Raw genomic sequence first — 16,878 nt, forward strand, 5'->3', positions numbered from 1 at the left:
CTCTACAACGATTGACTTCAGTTATTCTTCCAACTGGGAAACCACATTCATATCTGGCAAAAATAACTCTCATCAATTACTTGACGTAGATTCAAATTCTTGGTGGCTTAAAATTGGAATCTTTGTACCACATAGCCAACAAGGAGGATTGGTATCCGTCCGCGCAAGGGTCAATGTTAACTGTTACTTGGTCGCTGCAATCTAACTTTCTCACTAATGTGGCTACAAAGGCAGGGTACGAACTTGATGCGGCAGATGATCAAAAACATTGCCTCCGCGACGACAACTGTTCAAAAATGGGGACGACAACTGTTCACATTTGTTCCTCTGGCAATCGAAGTCCTTGCCGAAATATCGGCAAGTTTCAAAAAACGCCCAAGCGGTTGGCCGTGTTCAGTAACAATCGTTTTTCCCAGGCGCACGCTTCTTCTGTTGCATTCAGTTAACTCGGGGATCAGCAACAATGGCATTGGAAAAAGCCCTCTGGTTACTGTTTAACCTTAATTACCCGCCCAACTAGATTTATTTCATTTCATCTGCGTGATCAAAATTGAACTCAAGTGATTAAAATGTTAATTTTATAACCAAGCGCAAAACTATAATTCAAAGAAGTATCACATACCCTTGGAGATATGCATATAGCCTTCAATTAAAATTCGGCCATCTAAAAACTGCAGTTTTACACTTAACAGATTACCTAATTAAGTCAGTAATAATTTTGGATCTGGGCTTCATTTAAAAAGAATAATCAAGTAAAGCATAGTATATTAAATGAGAAATGGGTTGTAATCGAAACACAGAAAACTTATCAACACTAAACTAAAAACCAAAAAATTTTTTAAGGTGAAAAAAGCTAGAGTACTTTGTCAATAGTGCTTGGTTAATACGGGCTTGGTTAATATGGTTAAACATAACCGACTAACGTCGGGCGAATTGCTCTCAAACGACCGGCGAGCGGTTGGCTTGGTCAGTAGCTAGCCACGGGGGGGGGGGGGGGGTGCACCGGGGGCTGATGGGGGCAGTACTGGGTTGGGGGGGGGGGCAAAAGCGCGGTGGGGGGGGGGGGGTAGGTGGAGCCAATAGTGGGGGTGGGGGGTCAACAAGGGGGGGGGGGGAGGTGTCTCAACCTCTGAACCGCCCTTCACACCATAAGTATAAGTCTCCAAAACAGTTTGAGCTGAAACAGACCTGAAAGGCTCTAAGAGCACTTAATGCCCGCTGGGCGCTACCTGTTTATCCCGTTTTTGAGGACGAAAAGTCAAAAGCGTCAGACGAAAAATTGGTCAAGCGAAAAATCGCATAAAAAAAAAGACCGACAGGACTAATATAATTGCTACAAACTTCGTTTGAGAGCAATTAATAATAATAAGTAAATATGGAAAGTGCCAATGTATGTTGTTTGAAGTAGCATGGAAGTTCATTAGGAGAAAAATCACTGAAAACTATAATATTTTAATATTTTCTTTTGTACATAAAAAATTTCGCATCGTCAGCTCCACCTTTCAAACTTAACTGACGTAAAATCAATGAAAATCAATTCATGTGAAAGCTATTATAGGCAAACAAATTGCAAATATTTTAAAAGTTCAATTATAATAGAAAGATCGAACTATCTATATGACCCTGTTTTCTCACTTTCCATCTGATTCCCTACTAACAAAGCCTACACATTACCAGAAAACATATGCGATAGCTTCATTGACCTGGGGTCTTAAAATAAATATTAAAAACGATACCTTAAAATAAAGACGAAAATTTTCATACAAATTGTGATAACTGTACAAGATTTAGACTTAGGTAATGTAAATTGGCCCTCGAAAAAACTTGGTCTAGATTTATCGTCTAATTGAAGTTAGGAAAAATTAATTTTACTCTAGATTTATCTTCTAACTGAAGTTAGGAAAAATTAATTTTCAGAGAAAAGTGATAATTCTGAAAGTGATGAAAATGATTTCATTACTAGGCTATATACGGTTTTGCGTTGCGTTTCATCCATGGCTCTAAACTATATCTATTTCCTTCAAATAAATCCTAGGTTTTGAGGCGGCGAACTGACACATTCCCATGGGTAAAATTTGCCATTAATATCTGACAACCCCTGCATACTCTGCTGATGAGGCTGCTACGTGACAAGCAGCATACGGTCTTTGAGGCGACCACTTTACATTGGTATTAAAAACCACTTCAGAGATTCAATTCCCAGAACCTGAGCTTCCTGGATGCCACAGAGATACATTTAAACGTGTAAAAGAATGTAATTGAAACTTAACTTAGGTTCTCCAATTTCTTCGCTCAAATATGTACTCAAAGTACGTAGGTATGTACTCAAATGTTAGCTACAAATACAGTGCTTAAATATGATTGATACATCTCTGAAGAATAATTGAAAAACTTTTCTTAAAAGCTTTTGAAGAGACTGAAGCGTTCAAAATTCATGTTTGAGGACGGTCAGTTATCGGGACAATTAGTTAAATTCATCAGAATTGATCCAGGGGTGAATATTAACATATTGCGATAGGAGTACAACGCTGATTTAGATTATTGCATTCAAGATTGCTTGACGCGCTTTCACTTCCAATGATGTTTTCTAAACGCCTTAAAAACGCTACCAAACTACAATGAGTAGCTCACACAATTTAGACAAAGACCTTTGGCTGAGAAAGTTAGAGTTAAAACTGAAAAAGGCGCATGTGATCAAAAAAAATGCTCGCATACCACAGAATTTTCACACAAGATACGTTCCCTGGATGCTTTAACAAAACCCACTCCCTCTTTCGACCTGCTTTTGATTTTGGTTCCGCAGATTAACCTAAACACTTGTTACAATCCAGAGTATTTGGATTGTATGAGTGCTGTCTTTTTTTTAAGATCTATCCACGCTTTTTTCGGCTTTTTGTCAGTGTTAATTCGAATTAGAGTGGTGATTTTAATCAAGTTGTAGTAGTAAAGAGAGCAGTTTTGAAGCGTGATTTTTTCCAAGTAACTTTAAACTGGAGTCAGATAATGATACTTGAACAAATTTTAGGCTTTTGACAGCATTTTTTTCACGAGCGGCAATTTGACTGCTGTTTCTTCTCTTGCAGGCTAAAAAAAATGACAAATGTTTTCAAATGGTGCCTACTTTAATTGACTGAACTCGTCGACGGGCAGCTACTGCCTTTTTACCTAGACACTACTTGTTTATTTGTCAAAATATTATTGCCCCCTTTTAATGATAATTATCTTGTCTTATCAGCTAGTATCCTTAATGAGAAAATCATTGGTATCTAATGAAGCATTTCGGAACCTATTTAAATGTTTGAGTATTGAAAGTATTTGGTTTTGTTGTCTAATAATTAAATCTCATTGGAACAGGTCTCATAAATTGCTAATGCGAATTACTTTAATCCATTCTTTAACAGCCTCAAATAAAAGCTAATTCTTTCTCTGCTTCTGACTTTAATTCTTTTCAAGAAATTTTATCGAACTTTTGAGGTGTTACTGGTTTTACTTTTCCTCAATTTGTTGTCTAATCTCTTAGTCTCCTTGATGGCAAGTCTTATCGGTTGCTAACGTTGACTAAATAAATCGAATTCATCGTTTCAGTTTATAGCTGTCTCTTTTGACTTACACTTTTCGTTTTCAAAAAATTTTTTTGATTTTTTGAGTTTTGTTTAAATTTGCTGTAATCATTACATTTGTTTTATCACTGAATCTTATTGATGGCAGATTTAGTCGGTTGTTAATGAGTAACAGTTGAATCTAAGTAGTGGCTTGAGTTCACAAAACTGTTTTTAAGATTTTGACACGTGCTTTTAGAAATATAAAAGTTAATTTTCTGTTTCTTCAGTGTCTTTGTTTTTCTCTAGGTCTGTTCCAGCGCGGCGGAACTCAATTCTTTGTGGATTCTGAAAAAACAAAATCTTCAAAATTCTAATTGTTTTTAGGATTTTTTTTTGTTTTTGCGCATATAGGGTCAGAGGCTTTGATTACTGTCTTAGATTGATGTTGCTGTAAAACTTAATTGTCGGGTCATTAGTTAAATCAATTCTTTCTATTGTAATTCAGGATTTGTCCTGCTCCGTTTTTCATGTGTGGCAATGATCTTTATATCCTGTCAGAACCACTCCAACGATTGAAAGAAATAGCTCATCATAACTCCTATGCGAGTCGCAAACAAAGAAGAGCGCCTTAATAATAGCCGTTCACAGATCGACGGCTTTTAATTATCAGAACCCATGAAGCCATGCAATAATTCATCTCGTTACCTGCTGTAGGTTAAAGTGAGTATTTGGGCTAATGACAGGGTTGATGAGACGACTGGCAATCTTTGTATAGTCAGGCGTCCTTGGGAACACTCAAAACTTCATTGGGCTGCGAAATATTACCGCATTTTGATGGTCATATGACAGCAGGCCATTCCTTTTTCTGAAACGATATGATTGAAGTTGCTCTATCTAAGTACATATCAATATCTTTGGTGATTAGAAAACTTTGGCATCATAAAATATACTTGTATGAGGCATCTCTCAGAGAAATAAACCCGCAACCCCACAATTTTTTCGTATTTTCAACTCTTAAAGGCTGCGTTCCCATTCTGGACAAACAAAGCTGGTCACTATTATGCTACAGAGTTAATGTTCTCTCCTGCTTCGAAAACAGCGCTAATCCGGAGTATCGGCCAAAGCAGGGGGAAACGAGGGTTTTTTTGCGGTCTAACGAGGGCGTCTAAGCCCTAAAAGGCTTAAAGATCCTAACAGGCGACATTATGTCACATGATCGGACATATTCATAGCGAGAACCAACGGACAAAACTATTTTTTTAAATAAAATGTGTAAATAGAAAAAAATATCCCCGTTTTTGCTCAGTTCCCAAACGAAATAGAGGAGTCATTAAATACAGTATATTTCTTAATGACTGTTCCAACAAGGGCTCCATGACGATGATGAATTTTGGTAAGTTTAAAGTTTTCCAAATTAAGTCAAGCATGTCCATGTTTAATGCATTTCAGTATCCATTGTAACGTTTTTATCGGCCATGCGCTCAAAAAAATTTAGCAAAAAGTACGGAGAAACAATTGTTGTTCCTTTATTTACGAAATGAAAATATACGTGAGGCTAGCTTTTTATTGTAAAATTTGCACTTGTTCTTTGCGCATCGTAGAGAAGAAAAAAGAAACATCATTTTGTAGCTACTTCTGGTTTTTATGAAGAAACTTCCGATTTCATCACAGGTTGAAAAAGGGTGTTGTTTAAAAACTGGACAGGGAACAGGAAAAAAAGAGTTTCGGAGGGGAGGGCTATTGAAATATTTTATCAATTAGTTGTGATAAATTTGTTATTACATATTAAAAAATTTTATTGGGTTACACAAATTTGATTACAACAAAATGTGAAAATTTCTTCAAATAGTTATAAAAGACTGTCTCATTGCCTTATCAACAGAAAAACTATTTCGTCGGAAAAACAAGAGTGCCTTGAAATACAACCAACAACTAGAAGCTGTCCTGCTTGGAACTTTTGGCCTATTTTTGTACAGCGTGTAGAAGCATTTAAACCGATGATGATCTAATTCAAAAAGATCTATATCGCTCTAATGAACTTTGATAACCTAATGCGCTGACTTAATGACCGCGTGTTATATATGGCTCTATATGGATCTTTTCAACAATTGCCCCCCTCCCCCCCCCCCCTTTGCAAGGGGGGGGGCTATTCTTGAATAGAACTTAGGCGAGCCATTTATTATCCAATAAGAGACGACTAATAATTTTCCATGCATGCGAACACTATGTTAAATTGAATAGAATAAAATACGCCATGGTATTCCAACTAGCCAAACCGGAATACAGAGTAAAAAGAATTTCCGACTAGCGGGTCGGTGGGCGCGCTTCGCCGCGATAACCGACCCGCGATTTCCGGATTACATCCCACAGTGCATGAGGGGCATGACAATGAACAGCGGTCCGCAATTGCGCTTAAACTATCATTCAGCTATCTTAACTGTAGGCCAAGTAACATCGTGGTAAAGTATAGCACAGAAGGGGTGGCGATTCTCTACTAGGTACCAAAGGGGGGGCAATTGTTGAAAAGATCCCTTTATATGCTCTTTTGACTTTGACCGTATTCACTACATACGTAATTCAATCAGTTAAAGAATTTAAAATCCATTCAGCTGAAATCGTGAGTGAGGTAAGTCAGAAGGCAAAGGTTGAAATTGTGACTTATGTAAAACGAAAAACGTGATCAAAAGATAGAGCAAATTAAAAATAGGAGAGCGCCTAAATAATAGCCGGTGAGAGGCTGACCGCGGTTATTAATTAATTTCCTTAATTAGACATCTCTTTATGGAATCTTAGTTAATCGCGAAATTCTCAGCAGTTCAAATCAAGAACAGATTAAGTTGTAGAACTGTATCTTAATACTATCAAGTTGTATCCACAGTTTTTATCAGAAAAAAATTGGAATGGATAGGCAGATAAGTTATGTTATAAGCAGGTTAGACTGCCGCTTATTTCTCCTCGCTTATTTCTCCTCATCATAGCTTCAGAGCATTATTAACTCGATCCGTCGGAGAGCATAGTCAAATATACAATTTACACAAATAATTTTCGACACCAGTTTCTAATGGTTGCGTTCAATCTGTATCAATCAATTATTAACTCCATACTTAATAAGCAGCGTTTAATCTATCTGTCTCAACTTCACTATCGTAAACAATTTCAGAATCAACACTATCGTATAAATAATCTGTTCTTAAGGACTTTCGGCACGTGCCGTATCGTAACAGATACACGTTTGGACCTCGTCAAAATTTTCTCAGCTTTCAAAACATCCCCTGATGACGTCACATTCTGTTCTAAATTGAAGACATTTTCAGTTGATAAGTCAAAAATCGATTCCTCTCTTATTCCATGAAGATATGTGGTGTACACTTCGTCAGTAGCGATGTACAAACTTCTCGGTTCTAATAAAATCGAGCCAATTCTTTCCAATTTTAGTGAATCCTGTTCTTCATTTTTAAGAGTTTCGCCATTTTGTCCCAAAGAATTTTTATCCTGATCCGTTATTGTTTTTGACGTGGTTTGTGAGTAGAGGTCAAGCAGCACTGATGATTGAAGGCTGATAGTTGCAATCACGGGATAGTACAACGGTCCATCCAGGTGCGGCATTATTCCTACGACAAAAAATTGAATTTAAAAACAGAATTTAACTTAGTATATATCAAAACCTCGGGTCATTTATATTACAAAAATTGGCTTATATCCCTTTTCGCCATGTCTCCACCAGTATTTTTATGCACTCAATTACAATTTATGTGTTGCTATATAGCATGATACTATCTAACAAATTGCACGTGGGCCTTGGGGGCGTAAAATTTAAATGCCCACTAAGTTGGGGGACCGAAACAGAATAGATCTAAAAAGTGAATTTAAAAACGGGTTCAAAGGTATCATAGGAGAATAAACGAAAAATGTTTGAAACTAATATGCTCAAGAATTTGATCAATTTCTTGGTTTCAGAACCATATTCGGTGCACTTTTCATTTCAAATTGAGTAATTCTAGTGAAATCCTCAATTAAGTTCAGCTGTAGAAAAATTCCAATGATAGAACAGTTTAGATCATGAAAATAATAAGAAGTCAAGATTAAAAAATTTCACTCGGCGAAGCAAAAGTTTAGCATAAAAAATAACTGCTTCATACTTTGTTCGTGAGCACTTGTTCGTGAAATTACTGCAATTAAATTATCCGAAGACAACCACTTCGTAAGTTCTTTTTGGAATTGGAGAAATGCAAATTAATGAAATCTGGTATACAGCCGATTATCATTGTTATTATCATCAGTTCGGTTCAGATCAACAATGGAATCACTCCCGCTGCCTTGTGGAAAAATCTTTTGAGGTATTTTTAAGTACATACATAAATACAAACTGTCCACTTTCATTTCCCATTGATCCTTTTCAGCAATCAACATGCAATGAAAAATGAAAATGGACAGCAAACGATGTTAAAGAACGGAAAATGGTTCTTGGGCTGTTTCTCCCCTTCGGTAGAATAAGGCAATCCATCTTTGCAATTTTGTAGCTTTATAAAGTTATACAAATAGCAATGCAGGTCCCCCCTCTAAGAAGGCTAGAGGTGACAATATTAGAGCAAAAAGAAGCATTGGTCCATGCATATGAACAAGCAAAAAAGAGCAAAGTTTATGTATGATAATGAGAGAAAAATAATCAAGGGAGGGGGAAGAGTCCCACAAACATCATACCCGTATTTAAGGTCACATCAGTGAGGATTATTTAGTGTTCATTTTGGATAGAACTTTCATTGGCTCCAGCAGTCACTTGAAGCAACCAAACTAGGCAATAGTAAAAACAACTACTCACTCAAATAAACAAACGCACACATATTTGAATGTAGCGAAGAGCAAACTCAATTGTATCTCGAAGCAAAACTTGGATCACCCGCAGGTGTTCTAAGGTCCTGTATAGTTGCAAAAAAAATAGTTAAATTGAATTTCGAAAACACTTAACAGCCCAAAAAGCATAATACATCACGTAATAATTTCTAGCTGATTATTGAGATCACAAAAATTTAAAAATTTTGAAGTGAAGATAGATTGTGAAGCTCACAAAAATTGTGAAGGTCTCAAAAAGAAGGTTAATGGGACATTTTGCGAATGAGGAAAGTCGTGCACAAACAAAATTTCACACAACTGAACTAGAAACTCATACCAAAAAGAGCTAATCGACTGAGGACAAAAAGTCACAAGCGTCACACAAAAATCTATCGCATAAGATACATCGCATAAGCAGGACTAATATAATTGCTAAAAATTTCATTTCAACCAATTAACTACATTAACAACTAATGTCGAAAGAATTGCTGTCATACGGCTGGAATGGGACGAGACGATGACAGCAAGAGCAGAGTTTCAACTTAGAGCAGCTATCATAGCGGTGTTGGTGGCGTGGAGCAGAAAATTTGGGGCGGGTTATAAACCTGCAAAAATTCCCTTTATACCAAAAATTTATCTCACCCGCTTCGGAGAAGCGTATAATTAGAGATTACTCAAGCTGAGAAAACTTGCACTGTAACTTAAGACTTTAAAAGTATATCTCATTTGCGAGGACGAAAAATCGATCAAACCAAAAATATTTGACAAGAATCAAATGACCCCACTAAAGGCTACAATTTAAATAAGAAATGCAGAGGTCAAGAATATGTAAAAGCTATAATTTCGGATAGACTTGATTGCTATGAGGTCAAGTCAATTAACGTGACGTTAACTCACCCTGGCTGGCTTCGTATTCGTTGACTAGAACATGATTGGGCTTTTTGTCATTCGGGAATACGAGGGAGGTGGCTGTGAACACTTTATCAATGCACTTCTGCAACCACTTCGGAATCTCATCTTGTATCATTCCCTGCAATCACAAACTAATAATGCATCGTTCCAAAACCTATTTTGCTCTAGTAATTGCTTAATAATTTAACTGAAAGAAAGAGTTCATTTCTCTAAGATAGATAACTACAGCAGCAAAAAATTTTCAAACAAAAAAATCAATTAAGGTAAGGAATAATGATGTCAGTTTATAGCCCAGAGATAACAGGCAACAATTCCCTACAACCTAAAAAACGCCCATCCTGAAATACAAGATTCAAATATTCGTCAAGAACTGCATATTTTCTATTTTTCCTCAAGAATACACCTGTTTTAACTGCATCATGCGTGACAGTGATAATGGTAGACACAAGTGTCGGAACAACAGGAGATGAATAACTTTCCCAAGTTTTTTTTGGTTGAAAGAAAAAATCACAAAAACGGCTAGATCTCGAAAATAGAAAGTTATGGACACTCAAATTTCCACACATGAACGGCAATCCTATTTTACAACATCCTGCAGGCAACTGCTACCTTTTACAACATACATAAAACCCTGGGTCTACGTGAGTAGGAGGCATTACCCACAAAAAGAGAATTGATAAGATCATTATGAAACAAAAAAGTTTTTTTACGGAAATGATGTACGAATATAAAAAGCAGGCCAGAAGACATGCTCTCGATGATTTCGTGAAGTATTTCTACTGAAATTAGAGTACTATACAATTTATCTATCTAAAATAGAATTTCTTTGTATTTTGGTTTTGCATAATTTTTGTTTCAGGATCCGCTGATTTGAAATTCGTCTGGACCAGTTAATCTCATCAAACTCAAAAATGGAAATTAAGTATTGCTCGCAACGGTTTCCTTTAATGGAACGCGAAACAAACTCCAGTAGCTCGTAATTAAAAACACTGAGCGCATTATTCTTTTCGAAGAGATCAAACAAAAGTATCTTTTAATTTTGAAGTGGGTAGGTTTTAGGATTTTCTTTTTGCATTTGGCGTATGAGAAGCAGCGTTGAGAAAGATCAAAAGCCATAAACCAAGACATTATTTTGTGTGATCGATTTGATATAGTTATAATAGACGAGGAGCTCCTTTTGTAGCTTTGATAAACATACCCGGCACATTGCCGGAAAATAGCCGCCGTTGATTCCAATAAGCATGATTGGGATTGAAATAACAGAAGATATTGAAAAAAAAAGATTTTTGTACAAAAACATTTTTTTAAGTCCGATTTATTTTGATGGCATTTCGACGTTGAACATACTTCTGTTTCTTAGAGAGAGGCTACAGGGGCTACTATCAATAACAATAAGCATTAGAGATGGTAAATAAGACTTATAGGAACGACGTTCAAATAGCGGGCATCTAAAATTGGACTTTATGGGTTTATCCCGTTTCTATTTCTGACATCCATTTTTGTACTAACTCTGTTCATTTTGAATTGCTTTGCTGAGCAACTGATGTTCAAAATCACTTTTAGCAGAATGAGAGAAGAGAGAAACTAGCCTAGAGAAGTCAAAAAGATTTCACGCAAAATGTTGAAAAGGCGGCAAAATGAGGTAAAGCGAAACATTTTTTTTATTCGACGAAGTAAAAAAAAAAATAGGAGCGCTATAATAGCCGGCTGAGATGATGAGGGCGGCTATTAAAAACCACACTCTGCTTCCAGCTTTTTCACTACCTTATCTACATGAGAAAGAAAGGGAAAAATAGAATCCAACGTAATTCCCAAACACACACAGGTTAGCATTTTCCACAACAGTTATTAAGAAAAATGGGTTTTAAGCGTACAAAAGTGTATAATACAATAATAGAAGACGATTTATTATCAAAATAATAGATTATTCCTCAACTTTTAGTTCATTCGCAGTGAACAAGAAAAAGTAAGCTCTGAGGAAGATGGAAGGGGACACCATAGAGGTACACAAAAGCTTTAATATAGAGCTTAAAAGTCACTGAATCGGTTAACAATCGCCACAGGATCAGAGCCGATCAGAGTCGGATACGTACGATAACAGAGCAGACTGAGCATTCTCTTAAAACGGATTGATCTTCTAAATCGTTTAATAACTTGAAGGTTTGCCTGAGTCTCCAATAGAAGATTTAATTTAAATTTCGAGGTCTCCACCTCAATATCTCCCCTAGTTTTTCGAATTTCTATCATCATCGCTTGAGTCCATCTCCCAGTGGATGTGCAATTTATTATAATTGCATCACAATTTTCTTTAGCCTGTTAGAAAACCATTGAAAAGCTCTGTCACTAAAGTTATGGACGTTCCCAAGGGTGCGAACTGGTCAGTGATCTCAGAAACAAGTTTATGAAAATCCGAAAATGAATGACTTGTTATTGTGATCCATGATATCCGATTTTCCCAACTCCTGGTTCAACTCGAAAACGTAGTTCATTGTTAGGTGTTTAGAAGTTAAATTAGTATGTCACAGATACTATTGTTATGAACTTGCTCGTGTATTTGTTTCACAGCAAAACTATTGCATTGATCATTAAAATTCTGATTTTCGACTGTTATTCCTTCAGCTCGACTGTTATTTATATTTTTTTATTAAAAAGTGATCAAGGAAGATTCATCAGTTACTCTAGCTGGATTCTCGATCACGATTACAAATCCATTTGATTTAATAAAAATCAGATATCGCTTTGAAAAAAAAAAAAAAAAAAAAAAACACTGAATTTCCAAATGAGTATAAATAGGTCAAGGAGCCTAAACATAACACAAATGGCAGCGTAAAGATATAACATAAGTAATAAATAACAGGTAAAAGATTTTCTTCTCCAGGTAGAAGAAACAAATTATACAAACTCAAAAATGAAGCGTTATTTAAATTTAAAAGCTTTCCAAGAAACATTGCCGACAATGTTTCCCATTGGGTCCTTCTGAAATTGTTGGAAAAAGTAGTTCTTGAAGACTTTTTTAACCCGCCTGTTTGATTCATTCCCTTTTAAGTATTTTTCAAGACAATTATTAATTGATAAGCCTTTTCGGATAATACTTTTGTCCAACCATGATGTTTTTGACCTCTCTTCAAGAAAAATAGTTTTCGTCCTTGAATGTCTGTAGAACTTATAGGTTGGCAAGCTAAGTCCTGTTATTCTTCGGAAGGCAGGCTTCTTAAATGTCAAGAGTTGATTGACATACATTGCTGTTCTGTATTCAAGTAGTTGTTTAATTGGCAGTATATAGTTATCTAGTTTGATACTAAGTGATGAACTGTTAAATCGTTGAACATAACAAGCTTTAACTGCCCAATTGAGTTGCTTTTCTAAGGTTGTCAGAAGATTTTTTGAAATTGACGAAAGCAAAACAGCTGAGTACTGGAGATGACTAATAACAAGAGAATTCAGTAGGATTTTGCGCAAATGGTATGGTACTACGTTTCTCAGGACGTAAAGTGTTTTTATTCCTTGCGCCATCTTGCTGAGTATTTGTTTAACTTGTTGTTGGTACATCAATTTTTTGTCCAAAATTACTCCGAGATATTTCACATTCTCAACTTCTTTTATTATATGGTTGTCAACTTTAATAGACTCTGCTGCGGAAGAAGTGCCAAAGACAATGAACTCAGTTTTTTCTGAATTCAGTTTTAAAGAATGGTATGAAAAATAGTCAACAAGCGAAGAAATTGATTTCTCTAAATGCAGCTTGCAATCAGTAATTTTTTTGCCGAAAGTATAAACAACTGCATCATCAGCGTATTGGATTAAACTGCAGTTGATGAAATTTGGTAGATCATTTACATATAGGTTGAATAGGAGTGGTCCTAAAACTGTGCCTTGTGGAACTCCTTGCCTAACCTCCAGCCAGTCAGATTCAGCTTCTGGTATCACTACTCTTTGATGTCGGTTAGTGAGGTAACTCTTAATGAAAAGGATAGCCGAAGAAGAGAAACCAAGGTGTTTAAGTTTTTCTAGTAAAACTGAGTGGTCGATTGAATCAAAAGCTTTTGACAAATCTAAAAACGCCGCAGTGACCACTTTTTTTTCATCAAGTTTCTGTCTTACAGTTTCTGTCAGATATACAAGAGCATCAATTGTTGAAAATTTTTTCCTGAATCCAAACTGTGTTTTGGATAGGAGGTTGTATTTTGATAGGTGTTCCTCTATTTGATCTTTGATTAAAATCTCAAGAACTTTTGACAAAGCAGGCGTTATAGAAATAGGCCTATAATTCAGCGGGTTTTCAGTGTCTCCTTTTTTGTGGATAGGTGTAATATTTGCCAATTTCAGTAGAGAAGGAAATTTGTTTTGTTTAAGAAATCCGTTGAAGAGAAAACATAACGGCTCTGCTAAAATATGAGCACCATCTTTTAATGCCCAAGCCGGAATAGTTGAAGGACCCAATGGTTTGTTTTTATTGAGGTTGTTGAGAGCTTTACGACACTCAAATGTGGTAAAGAAACGAAACGAGAACAAATTAGGGTTGATCTGCTGAAAGTTTTGTTTAATGGTTGGTTTATTTAAAAGAAATTCACCAAGTTTACTAAATTTATAGTTAAGCAAATTCGCTATTTTTTTGCTGTCGGTTATTACATCCTCAAAGCAGTTTTTCAAAGAGAGAATTTTAGTTCCTGTTCTAGATTTATTTCTGACTTCGTTGATCAGATTCCATTGTTTCCTGGAGCTGTTAGCAGACTCAATCAATTGTGTTTGGAAGCGTTCATAATCTTTCAGATACTCTTTACTCGTCAGATCTTTTAGTTTTAGGAAATTATCAAAATGATTGTATGTTGAAACACTTCGAATAATATCATTTAGCTTAAGCACTACAATTGCATTATCAACATTCCCATAAGTATTATTTAGCAAATCATTAAAGACTGCAATTTTTCATTTTTATCACTGTTTATAGGTATCTCCCTAAAAGGAGGAATTTCACACAGCACCATTGAATCGGGAGTAAATTTTTCCATGCATTTATCAACCAGTTTTTGATAGTCCGCAAACAAATCTTTACCATTTTTGGAAGATTTTGAAACGCTATTAGTCCCATCCTGCAAAATTAGGGTTTTTAGTTTTTTTGATTCATACTTGTCAACAACTTTTAATTTTTCAAGCGTCGTGGAACCCCGGTATGCATGAATTGCAACGTCCAGTGGAATACTTGCATCATCATACAGCTTTGCTATTATGCTACTACCCAAAACACAATTCTCCTGCAAAGTCGTGAAATCATTTTTTTTGAAATCTCTGACCTGTTCCTGGAACAAACCAAAACCATTGGGGGATGATGCTGACTGTTTCTCAGAGTTGTTGCCTTGTTCTCCTCCAAGGCAGGGATGAGCATCAATTTTCGTTTTGAGTCCCGTTAACACTTGTTCAATAAATAAATCTTTTCGATGTAATTTATTAGACAAATCAACATAAAGTTTGTAGGAAGTATCTTTATTTAGCTGTTTCCATTCATCAAGAGTTAGCAGGTTGGGAACTTGACAGCTGCTATCTATATTCATTGCTTTAATCTTCACAAGAAATGTTTTATGTAAAGGAAACTGAGAGAATTTGTTCAATTCAATGTGCACGAAACGATTTTGTGTATTCAAAAAAAGAGCATTTAAAGGTCAACTGTTTGAATCAACTGTAAAGTGAGCGTCTGAAAACTGTTTGAATCAACTGTAAAGTGAGCGTCTAAATCAAAAATCAACTGTAAAGTGAGCGTCTGAAAACTGTTTGAATCAACTGTAAAGTGAGCGTCTAAATCAAAAGTGTCTAAATCAAAATCACCACAAACTATTGATGGTACCTAACTTGCAGAAACTTTTAGCGGATTAAGAACGCGTTGCGGGTTATAGCAAGCCAAGAAAGTGAAGTTGAAATCATTCTTTCTTAGAAGCACTACAGTTCGCACATCAGGTTCAACTGCTTTTTCTTTTATTAACGAGATACTTCTGATTTGGATCATAACACCAGCTGTCCTAGAGTCAAGATATTTACAGGAAAATTGATTAAAACCTTTAATTAAAAAACTAAGAGGATCATCTTTTATCAGCCAATTTTAGCCTAAGCAAATGCACACTAACACTCAGGGGTGTATACCAGTGCTTCCATCTTAATAGAGTTTTTCTGTAGGCAATATCAACTTTGCGTTGAGATAATGGGAGATTTTTACTAGTTTCAATAAGATTATCGACGCAATTGTTAACTTCTGGTTGCTACTGGCGATGTTTGCTAAAACACTTCAAATAAGTACTTTAATCACAGCTCAGTTTCGTAGATCAATTTTGCCTTTAATGACCTTCCATGTTGTAGAATAATTCCCTCTCTAGTGTAGACATTTACCCAGTCGATCGTCATTTCAACAACCTAAAAATTTTCTTTCGCACTGATATCGTCCTTATGTATATAGATTTCACGCTTTCCATTTCTGCCAATTTCCTCTTCTCCCTCGTGATGCCCACCTGTGCGATACGTCGACAAAATCTCGCAATAATAGTTCTTGTCAATAGACAAATCTTCAATATTTACAGTGGCATTGGTAGCTTTTAACTCTAACTCCCCCTGACTAGGTCGCGCACTTGCAACTCCTTTCTTGAAACTCTCTTCCATGACTAGGCCAAGCATGTCGTTCTTCACAGCTCCGATAGATTCTTCAATCATGTTTTCGGCGTTACTTTGCAACTCTTCTTCAATGGTCGATATTTTAGTTGGGACAACAGTGGCAATAAGGTTCTGAATGCCTCTCTATCTGGTTCTGAGTGGCTCAAGGCTTTTTCTTCTCCAGTGGTTTAATTGGTGTTGGCAAGGTTTGGTCTTGATACAGCAGAACAGGTCGGGCAATCGATTCTTCCACAACAAAGGGTTCAAGAGCGTTGGCTTTGGTGGCAGCATCGAAGTCTCACTGTCATTTAAGATTACTCTTAACAAGGTGTCAATTAGACAAAGTAAAGAAGCCTAATTTGTAAACAATTGCATATAAGATAAAAAAAGCTTCGCATGATAAGATTTGACATATCAATAGTTGCAGTATTTATTAGAAAATTTTTTTTATAAATGTACACTAATGGATGCTTTTGTCACTGTTGTCCACATGAGACTCAATATTTACGTTATGCGAAAAAGTGTACCTTTTCAAACGTGTGGGTTCAAACTTAGCCTATTGTGAAAGGCATTAAGAAAACACCACCCAACACCTCTTTACGGAAGAATATGACAATAAAATTGATAACTGATCACCCTTCAAATGTTCTGCATAGATTGCACTGCATATTACCACTTATTAAGCGATTTTACAATTAACTAGTTTGAAAACACAAAATGTCTTCACTGAGGAGGTAAGGGGAGACGGTTCCAGAATTATATGATACCAGCCCGTGGAACACGAAACAACTATAATTAATATCTTCAAACATGTAACACCTTTCGTTAGATCACACAAGCTATCCTCAATATCAATTTACAAATACGTTAAACTCGGTTGTATCAAAGATATAACAGCAGATTACGTAAAGATTGCTATTTTCTGACAAAATTAACCTTTTTAGGCAATTCACAGGGTCAC

At 36.0% G+C, this 16,878-nt stretch overlaps 1 protein-coding gene across 1 annotated transcript; it reads right to left on the reverse strand.

The window, feature by feature from the left end:
- Positions 1-6,554: 6,554 nt before the first annotated feature.
- LOC142357880 (putative RNA/DNA demethylase ALKBH6) lies at positions 6,555-9,468 on the reverse strand. The gene is made up of 2 exons (XM_075409373.1): positions 9,270-9,468; positions 6,555-7,153 (listed from the first exon to the last, which is right to left on the reverse strand). Exons 1-2 carry the CDS (start codon positions 9,397-9,399, stop codon positions 6,711-6,713), a joined length of 573 nt encoding a protein of 190 aa, XP_075265488.1. The 5' UTR covers positions 9,400-9,468; the 3' UTR covers positions 6,555-6,710.
- Positions 9,469-16,878: the final 7,410 nt, after the last annotated feature.

Source organism: Convolutriloba macropyga, unplaced genomic scaffold (assembly GCF_964194025.1).
Source record: "Convolutriloba macropyga unplaced genomic scaffold, txConMacr16.3 SCAFFOLD_3785, whole genome shotgun sequence".
NCBI classification, from domain to species: Eukaryota; Metazoa; Xenacoelomorpha; order Acoela; family Convolutidae; genus Convolutriloba; species Convolutriloba macropyga.